Source organism: Phragmites australis, chromosome 22 (assembly GCF_958298935.1).
Source record: "Phragmites australis chromosome 22, lpPhrAust1.1, whole genome shotgun sequence".
NCBI lineage: Eukaryota > Viridiplantae > Streptophyta > Magnoliopsida > Poales > Poaceae > Phragmites > Phragmites australis.
The window spans coordinates 23,634,765-23,645,311 of record NC_084942.1 but is presented as its reverse complement, the minus strand read 5'-3'; the positions used below and the strand labels follow the sequence as shown (position 1 = coordinate 23,645,311).

At 45.5% G+C, this 10,547-nt stretch overlaps 2 protein-coding genes across 2 annotated transcripts; both read left to right on the top strand.

Annotated features, from left to right (window-relative positions):
* On the top strand, positions 1-741 carry LOC133904906 (thaumatin-like protein). The gene has a single exon (XM_062346551.1). It carries the CDS (start codon positions 53-55, stop codon positions 578-580), a length of 528 nt encoding a protein of 175 aa, XP_062202535.1. The 5' UTR covers positions 1-52; the 3' UTR covers positions 581-741.
* A 7,533-nt stretch (positions 742-8,274) lies between these two features.
* Positions 8,275-9,161, top strand: LOC133904255 (thaumatin-like protein). Its single transcript, XM_062345713.1, has one exon. The coding sequence runs from the start codon at positions 8,323-8,325 to the stop codon at positions 8,848-8,850; it is 528 nt and encodes a 175-aa protein (XP_062201697.1). The 5' UTR covers positions 8,275-8,322; the 3' UTR covers positions 8,851-9,161.
* The last annotated feature ends 1,386 nt before the right edge of the window (positions 9,162-10,547 follow it).

The window sequence follows — 10,547 nt, the reverse complement described above, 5'->3', positions numbered from 1 at the left end:
TTCATTCCTAGCTAGCTCAATAGCTACGTGAACAATCCACAGCTTATCATCAATGGCGTCCCCGGCTGCCTCCTCGGTCCTCTTCCTCGTCCTCGCCGCCTTCGCGGCTGGCGCCAGCGCGGCCACCTTCACCGTCACCAACAACTGTGGCTCCACTGTGTGGCCGGCGGCCACCCCTGTCGGCGGGGGCCTGCAGCTCAACCCTGGCCAGACGTGGACCTTCAACGTGCCCGCTGGCACCAGCTCCGGCAGGGTCTGGGGCCGCACGGGGTGCTCCTTCAACGGCGGCAGAGGGAGCTGCCAGACCGGCGACTGCGCGGGCGCGCTCTCGTGCACCCTCTCCGGGCAGCCCCCGATGACGCTGGCCGAGTTCACCATTGGCGGCGGCGGCAAACAGGACTTCTACGACATCTCGGTGATCGACGGCTACAACCTGGCCATGGCCTTCTCCTGCAGCACCGGCGCCGCCCTGGTGTGCAGGGACTCCAGATGCCCCCAGGCGTACCTCTTTCCGAGCGATAATACGAAGACTCATGCGTGCAACGGCAACAGCAACTACCAGGTGACCTTCTGCCCGTGATGAGAGGCAGTACGTGGTCGAACGAATAAACTCGATGAATAAGACGATGTCGTGAAAAGCCGTCCATATATGCGTGCATGCATGTGGACGCATATGTACCCTTCAAAATTTGAATGATCACCGATCTTTCTCAAATAAATAAATAATATTTTTCAGACAAACATGCATGAAATATGTAATAGTCTTTGGCTCTTTGTTCCTGTTTGTCTACTTTAATGACGATTTAGTCGTCGTTCCAAGTGCATGTTCGATCCGAGTTCGATATAATTAAAGCCTAGCTAAGTAAGCAGGCCAGCAAAAGGCAAAATGCCGAGCTTTGATACTACGTATATCGGTATATGCTAGTATGCTTGAATGTTTCAATAACAAATTAAATCAACATTTGCGATAATATTGTCGTGCGAAAATACAAGGCCGCACGTGTACAGATTACCAAAAATATAAATACACAGATACCGTCAATGCGTCTGCAGCCGTTGATGGTGTTTTACATTATCACAGATGGTATTAGGATCGGATAAGGTGAGATCGAGACTGAATTATCTATTTTTTTCTTATTAGTTTAGATTTTGAGTGAGTTAGTGGATGTATCTGTTCGCTGCGCGCGGGTACGGTCAGACGAGAAGAATCGTCGCTGCGGTCAGTGTACGTGGAAGGAAACGACGCTATCCCTTCAGCGTCACGTGTGTTTGGACAATCTAGGCGACAGTTAAGCTAGCGGGAGGAGATTCATTAATTAAAATGGGAGCTAGTGAATATAATAGGCCAAAATAGCTGCTGGATAGAAAGTCATACGCGTACGACAATTGTATTGGCAGTGGCAGATGCAGATACATATACCTTTCAGGAAAATCTCGCACAGCAAAATTGATCGACTCTGCTTCGTTTTATCGCTATCTATTTTTACATGTGTAACACCCGTAAATTCGCGAAACCAAAAAAAAATAATCTAAAACTCTCTCCCCTCCTTGTTCCTCACCCACCCTCTCGCGTTACACAATGGCCGTCATCTTCGCCACTCTGGCCGTGCACATGGCGCGAATCGCACGGTCCACTGGCACCATTCTAACCGTATTTCTTGCTGCAATCTGCTCCACCTGTCCTGTCACATTCCTACACGTCGTGTGAACAACTCGGTGCACTGGCACCATGCTGCCCACATTCCTCGCCAGTCTAGAAATCAAGCTCATTGTCCCTTTTCTGACACACTCCTCCCTCTCCACCTCACAATTGGTGCCACCTCTACCCTCCTCTTCCTCTATACTCAGTGCCACGATCATCACTAATCATGAGCTCCCCAACGTCGGTGAGCTCCCTCCCTTACCCCTCCTTTTCTCTCTAACCCGAGCCACCACCTAACCCTAGCCCCCACATACCTACTCGATCGCCGTTGCCATTTGCTGTCGGCAAGGAAGGCGCCACTGTCACTAGATCGGGCCACTGTCCCATTTTTTCAGTTGCCGGCGCTCCGCCATCCCTCCCACCGCCAGTCACCACCACTTCTCTCTCTCTCTCTCTCTCTCTCTCTCTCTCTCTCTCTCTCTCTCTCTCTCTCTCTCTCTCTCTCTCTCTCTCTCTCCCCTCCGTTTGTTCTCTTCCTCTCCTACTCCCTCTCTCGATTTGATCTGAGCACACAGAACCACCTGAGCCCGAGCCACTTATCCTCTCTTGAGCACTAACAAGTGGGACCCACCTAACTATCATGTGCCGAGCCACTAGCCTGAGCCGGATCTGAGCCGAACTAGAGCCGAGCTGAGCCACATTGTTTTATGAACCTGGTCCATCGTGCATCATGCGCAACAAACCTCCACTGTTCCATAGACTTGGTCCACAGCACAATACCCTTTTTGAATTTCCAAAAATCATTATCCAAAAAATCATTTCTCCTGTTTTCATTTTCTAAATTTAACCTCCTGGAAAATCTTCCAAAGGCCATTTCTCCTCTATTTTAACTCCAATCTCGATGATTTTCCACTGATATTAATCTAAATTTAAGATCTATCTAATCACATTAGTTTCATATTTTATTTAGATTTTAATGTAATTTATTTGCCTTGATTGTGTATTGTCATAACCCTAGGAAACAATCTTTTTTAGCTAAAAAAAGGAGTAGTTTTAAATATAAATAAATATAGGTAACCATGTTTTAGGCTATAAAGGAAACCTTAGTACATAGTCTACAACAGTTTAATCTATTTAAATAATAGATGATCAATAGTAGCATAATTAATGGAGCTCTTAAATAATTAATTATTGATTAGGTAAAAATGTCAGATGATTATAAACTAGGAAACATGACACATATGCATCCTTATACTCGTAGGAAACCCTAGTAGCCGGTCAAGCTAGTGTATCTGTAGATCTTCTTTAAATTGTTTATAATTTGATCAGGCTTTCTCTTCAACTTATGTAATAGATTAGAATGATAACTTGATTTGGTTTTCGTTGGATAATTGCATCTAGTACACCTAATAGTGAAGAATAATAATTTAGACCTCATATTTCATATTCACATAGCATTAGAGTTTTCCCCTCTAGAACCACTAGATCTGTTTTCGTTAGTGTATGTCCCTCATTAGAAATTCATGTAGACTTATCTTGATCAAATACTTATCAATGTTAATTTGCATATGTTAGAAGAAGAAGCGTTCGAAAAGGAACCTGGGGACCCAGGTTACGAGGAAGGAGCAGAAGATGGCTTTTGCAAAGACAAGTCGTACATCCCTTTGATCATATTCAACTCATATTTTCAAACACAACTAGTAAAGCTGAGTTTAAACTATAAAACTATGCATGCTTAAGTTATTAATTTCAAAATAATGATGTAGTTATGACCTAGATTGTATAAGTCATGCCTTGAAATTTAATTACCTGAGTTCTGTTTAAACCCTAGAAGGTCCATAACATCAACTATATTTATTGTTTGGATGATTGTTTGATTACTAGCATGCTAGGAAATGCCATGCATAAATGTTGAACCATGATAAATATTTGTGTTAACCATGCAATGCAAAAGGTGTGAATGTTGTGTGGGTGGTGCCAGTGAGTTAAAAATGGTGGTGTTATGAAACCCTTAAGAGTGATTTGACAAGGGTGGAACTACTTAGGAGCAATGTTTGCATTTGTGGTATTCTTGCTGAGAGATACTTACCTTAGTCGTATAAGGATTGATTTATTCTGATATCTCATCTAGCGACCATCATACAACCACATGGCCTATACGGGTGGGATTTGACCTAAGACTTCACTAGCATTTGACTCGGTACCCGCCTAGTAGGTTGGAGGGTAGCGGGGACTAGGAGAAGACTCGGGCATATGTGCACATGTAGGTCATGAGGTCTAGTTGGTTTTTTTTTTTGGTAAGGGTCATGTTTCAGCCATGCTTAAATGTAATCTATTGCTTTAAACCTCTGGTTAGTAGTCATGTGGGTGGATATCATAGCAATGTTGGTGGGTATAGAGCTCGTTATGTTTCGACCCATCATTACGCATAGTTGGACGCGAGCATGTCATGTAGGTAATGTTGTACACCTTTGATATCATAGCAATGTTGGTGGGTATAGAGCTCGTTATGTTTCGACCCATCATTACTGTTTGATAAATATTTTTACTGATGTAAGTATATTTGTGCTACTCGGGAAGCAAGGAAGAAAAAGAGAAAATAGCTTCATACATGTGACGTGCAGTACTTGCCAAGATGAACTAGTTGAAGTCCTGCATGTATATGAGCTCACAAATACTCGTCTGCAACAACCTGTCTACGAAGAAAACGAATACGCGGCCAACTCCCGTCTACGAAGAAAACAAATACGCGACCAGCCTCTGCGTTGTCTTGATCGTGTACGTCGACTAAAACGAATACGAGACCAACTCCCGTCTACGAAGAAAATGAATACGCGGCCAGCCTCCGCGTCGTCTCGATCGTGTACGTCGACTAAAACGAATACGCGGCCAGCTCACGTATAGATATGCTGCACGTATACACCAGGGACTTCAAGTTGTACATGCATGTGGCCGAACAGGACCATGCATACATATCCAAGCACTTAATCAAATGCATATTGTTAATAGCTTGGTTACTATAGATAAAGATCACGTTGTTGGAGATAAATTCGAATCGGTTTAAACAAGCTGTACGTGTCTATCTTAACCGATGTTTGAGGCTACCTTGGCCTATATAAAGGACCGAATACATACGCTGAAAAAGAGAGCCTAGCCGCCAGAGGCCCTGCTGCCTTTCTCATCCACACGTAGACGCAAACGCCGACGCCCAGCCGCTGGAGGCCCTGCCACCCTTCCCATCTATACGCGCACGCGCACATCCTCTCCCTCACGCCATACACAGCACGCACATCATTCCATCTGAGAGAAAGCACATCCATAGTGATAGAAAGATCCCGCACGAGTTCATCGGCTGGAAGTCGTCGCTGTCCAGGAGGAATACCGTCGCCGGCGTCAACCTCATCTTCGTTTGCGTCAACCTCATCTTCGTCAAGCCACCGTCGACAACGATGAGGCCGTCCGTGAAAACCATGATTTATGGTGAGTAGCAATCATCGAGATAAAAAATAATGGTATTTGCATGCGCGGTGATGGGATCTACGGATCACCTGAGCCATGTAATTACTACGAGGATGAGATCCCACTACCATCCATATGATACAATCTGGTATTTTGCCGGTGCAAAGATACAATTTGGCCTCGTGCATACGCGCGGGAGAGATAATTCCTATAAAGCAAGCATCATCTATGCAAGAGTGCTAGTCGCAAGGCTGAGACATGTAGATTCAAAATATATGCATCGACATCATGGCCGGGTGTCGAGGTGACCAAGTAGGCCTGAAACACCACCATCTATACATGCGTCCACGATCGACGAGGCCAGACAACGCTATGGCTAAACGCCGACGAGGCTGTAGCCACCCTCATTGTTCACACGTCTATGAACGACGAGGCTAGACGGAATTATGGCCAAGTGCCGACGAGGCAAGGTCACTATACTATCAACACGTTCAAAACGGATGGGAACGGATACACAATTGCTGGGCACCGACGAGGCAAAAGCAATCATACATCCATGTCTGATGAAGGCAATCATACATGACTGGGACATCCTTGAGGAGGAGGAGGAGAAAGAGGAAGTGGTGGTGGATGGTGGTGAGGCCTCAATCACCAATCTTTGGGCCTTGGTAGCAATAGCAGATACTATGATGATTCTACTTCTGCTAGTTGCTAGTTGTTGTACAAAACTGCCAATTCTTGGAGAGAAAATGGCTGCAAGCACTACTACAGAACGAGTCAAAAGTAGCGGCACATCAGTATCGATTGTATTGGAATCAGAACTAAAGATGTATTAGCGTCAGTTCTTAAGGTTCTATGCATGAACAATGAGTGAGCCGCTAAGAATCAGCACTGATAATCAGTATTAATGTCTGTTCTAGCCATGAACCGATTGCTACTGTCACAAATTATCTTAAAAAAATCATAACTTTTTGATACGAAGTCGAATGGGGAAAAACTTTATACGAAAGTTGTAGATCTCGACGAGGTCTACAACTTTGTAGTTGATAACTTTTTATTTGAGGTCATTAAATGCCTAAATAATCTTAACAAAGTTTCAGTTGTGTTCGATGACAACTCATCTTAAAAAATCCATAACGTTTTCATACGAAGTCGGATAGAGATAAACTTTATATGAAAATTATAGCTCTCAATGAGGTCTACAACTTTGTAGTTGATCAATTTTTTTTATTTGAAGTCATTTAGATGTCTATATAACTATTCAAATATTTGGTTAGAAGATGTCAAAATGATTGATTTTGCTATTATAATCGAGAACGAACGATAGCTGAGATGGTTAGAGCGGTCACGCACGAGGGTCTGCTGTGAGGTTGTGAGTTTGACTCCTGGTTGCCGCATGCGATCAAAAATCGCATGACTTATGCGATCGGGAGCGCAGCGTGACTGGTCGGGTGCCTCTGTTTGCCAAAAAAAAATCTTGCTTTTTTTGGCCCCATAAAGTTTGAATCAACAAAAATCATATCAGTGCCGGTCTTGCATCTGATGATTGGCTCGTACCGATTGATGAAAAAAGTTTAGGAGATCCGTGGAACAAAGGAGGAATTCTAGGGCATCTAATGAATTAGGTCACCAGATTAAGTGTAGATTAATGCTGACTAGCTTATAGCTTGTGGACGTAGTAGTCATTTCCATGCTTTTGTATATACACACAATGTGCAACCAGCTGTGTACATACACGCTAATGGAAAATGTTTGGCATATTACGTACGTGGAAAAAGAGAGGAAATTCTGATGCGTGCATGCATGTGCGGTGACCAGTGACCCCTGACCTGATAATTGGGTCTCCAAAGGATAGCCTGCTGGCTTATGCAGGGTCTGGTCATTTCCATTATCTCAATCTCTTGCCAGTTAGGTCCGGCAGCATAGCAACATATTTTCCACAGATTTCATTTTCCTCGCACGCAGAAGACTTCATTTTCCACAGGTTTTAGCGTGTTAGGATGCACACGGCTACAAATCGGCCGGCTTATACGGTGGAAATTGAAGGCTATTTTGTCAATGTGCGTATACACATACGTAGCACAATTGGTCTAGAACCAGCGTACGCCAGCGAAATATCTTCATCTTGATTATTTCGTATGCTCGGTAACGTACGCCGGCACCATGTCAATGCTCCTTCCTCGCTAGTGCTCCTGCAATGCATTGGAGCGAAGCCTTCGGGCCAGTGTAATAGGAACAAGCAACAACGTACGATGATCAATGTGTTGTGCTTGTCAAAAAGGATTAAATTTCGAGCACATCTAGATGAACCATATGACAAATTCTAGCCATGTTGAGCCCTATGCATTGAACACGGCAATGCAAGGAAAATCTATCAAGCAATACTAGTCTACGAGTCTTTCGTCGACATGTCAAATAGGCCGGCTGCTGCATGTTGCCTAACTTCATCTAACGACTCAAGGCTTCGGGTCACCTGGTTTGTGCACGAAACTTAAGGTGATATTAGAAACAAAAATCGTAATAAGTTCGGCATGAACCACTGCAATTCGACAAAAATCACTCCTACAGTCCTACAATGAGGCTAAATGTGAGTAGCAAACCTATGTTGACTCAAACGACTTTTAGGTGAGCTGTGTGCTGCATGAAAACTTAAGAGCTACTCTGGCACGAGTTTCTGGTTCTCTGTATACGGGTCATACCGGTTGTCAAGTGGCTCATAGACATAGGGCATGTTTCACATAGCTTCAATTCTAAAATTTTTTAAAACTAAGTATTTTTAACACTAAAAATTTATAAGTTAGAGTGGTGGGTACATCAATAATGTTTGAGTGAGTCATTTTATTTTCATTTTAATTTAAAAATAAAGACTTAAACTACTTTATTTTTACTTTTAAACTCAAAATCTAACATAGGGTTGTGAGTTGAAACCCTGCCAAACTAGATAATAAGTGAGTGGCCAATGAATCGCTACGTAGAAATTGCCAACGACCAGCATCTCAATCTCATTCATCGGCAAAAAAAAGAGAAAAAAAGAAGCTTCTCAACCTCATTGTCAGGTCAATGTGGGCGACTCAAGGGCACTTTTGTCATTCTGCCAGCATTGACTTTTCTAGCCCTCATCCTTCCCGGCTATCTATGTATAAATACTCATGCTCCCTCACTAACTCCTCCCACACTACAAAGCTAGCTCTAGCTCACTACGTAGACAACAAGTAGCATCAATGGCGTCCCCGGCTGCCTCCTCGGTCCTCTTCATCGTCCTCGCCGCCTTCGCGGCTGGCGCCAGCGCGGCCACCTTCACCGTCACCAACAACTGTGGCTCCACGGTGTGGCCGGCGGCCACCCCTGTCGGCGGGGGACTGCAGCTCAACCCTGGCCAGACGTGGACCTTCAACGTGCCCGCTGGCACCAGCTCCGGCAGGGTCTGGGGCCGCACGGGGTGCTCCTTCAACGGCGGCAGAGGGAGCTGCCAGACCGGCGACTGCGCGGGCGCGCTCTCCTGCACCCTCTCCGGGCAGCCCCCGATGACGCTGGCCGAGTTCACCATCGGCGGCGGCGGCGCCCAGGACTTCTACGACATCTCGGTGATCGACGGCTACAACCTGGCCATGGCCTTCTCCTGCAGCACCGGCGTCGGCCTTGTGTGCAGGGACTCCAGATGCCCCCAGGCGTACCTCTTTCCAAGCGATAATACGAAGACCCATGCGTGCAACGGCAACAGCAACTACCAGGTGACCTTCTGCCCGTGAGGCGGCCGGCCGGCCGGTGATCGAACGATATGCAGCATGGCGCGTGAACAGCCATATGCACGGCATAAGACGATAGTGCGCAATGCTGCGTCGTGGCCACATACGTAGGTGTTATATATAGCTACCCGCTTAACATATATATACCTATATGTATGTTGGAGCAGAAAAGAATAATAAATTGATGAAATAAGACGATCGATCGTGATTTATGATCTATATGTGCGTTCATATATTTTCTGAACCAAACTAGCTATATGCTTTTGTATGGACCTTCAATATTTCGGACGATGAATAATATATGAGTCTAGCTATATTCATTTGTCACGGGTGAATTGAAGAAAGAAAAATGTAAGCCTTGGCAGTACGCAGGGCCGACCCGGGGGGCCACCCCGGCGCCTAAAACCCAAGGGCCCTCCCATATCATGTATTTTGTAGCTGGTTGGCTTGGTTTTTGAGTTTTTGCCGGCCCAAAAGAATTAAAGAAGTTGGATCTTTGGTAATCGTCTCAGCCTGCTGATCTCATCGACGAATTTGGATATTTGGTCTGTCAATTTGGTCATCGATCAGCGCCTTCAGCGGTCAGCATCAAATTCGGTCTTGACTCATGATATGCTATGCCCGACTGGTGACTCGCTTGATTGTTCAGTTCTTGGTCATCGATCTGCAGATTGCAGGTGCGATGTTCTTCAGTTCTTGATTACTTGATTGATGCAACTATGCAAGCAATTAGCTAGCCAATTAATGGGATCGTCTCATTAGTGGTTATTGGTTAGTCATTTGTTTGATTGTTTTAGACTTTTAGTATTTGTATTTCACGCGGAGGTCGGAGGTGTCGAGCGATCTCGGGCGTGTAACACGTGGTGACTCAACGACTCGGTGTTGGTGACTCGGCGTTTGTCGGCGAGACAGCAACTTGACCTAATCGGTGAGACAGTGATTTGCCTAATTGATGATAGTTTCAGCATTTCAACCGCTAATATTTGCAATTTATATACTAATTATTTTTTGATGTTTCAATTTAACGGGTCTCGTTTTTAGTTGCGTTTCGGGCTATCAAAATCGGGTCCTGGCAGTATGCGTACACTTTGTGTTTGCACAGCAAGCAAGCTGGGGAAGATGTGATCAATTTATAGCTAGAAAGTTGCACACTTACGATGACAACCTCACCATATTTATAGCTAGGGTACAGTATCGTTTGGTCCAGAGCACAGTGACATGTCCATGTCCAGCAGGAACCAGAGATCTGTCGACCAATATTAACAATCCTGACGATTGCAATGGACTCCTATGAATCGGCCGGTGCCTGATCGAGGTTCCTAACTTGTCGGCTCTTGCGAGGATGCTGATCAGTATCGTTGGCCTCCACTCCTCCGTCGCCAAGTCGAAGGAGGCTATATGCTGTCCGGCTCGATGTTGGCGGAGTCCACCGATGATCGAGCGCCATGCATACCCATATATATGGCAGGAAGCTTGCGCAAGGCGTACTGGAGGGTCTGGCCTCGCCCTCCACCCGCTTGCAACTGCAAGATGCACGATGAGCAACTGCAAGATGCATGCATCGGTTCGCTCGTCCACTAGAGCCACCCCGCCCCTTGGATCGATCGTCTCCGCCGGCGCCAACCGCCTCGCCGGTCCTCTTTGTCCTCCTCCTGGTGGCCCTCACCGCAGGGACAATTTTTTTTAGCCCTTTTTAAACT

Coding starts and splice junctions, on each gene's coding strand:
- LOC133904255 (XM_062345713.1), top strand. CDS start 8,323: ATGGCGTCCCCGGCTGCCTCCTCGGTCCTCTTCATCGTCCTCGCCGCC.
- LOC133904906 (XM_062346551.1), top strand. CDS start 53: ATGGCGTCCCCGGCTGCCTCCTCGGTCCTCTTCCTCGTCCTCGCCGCC.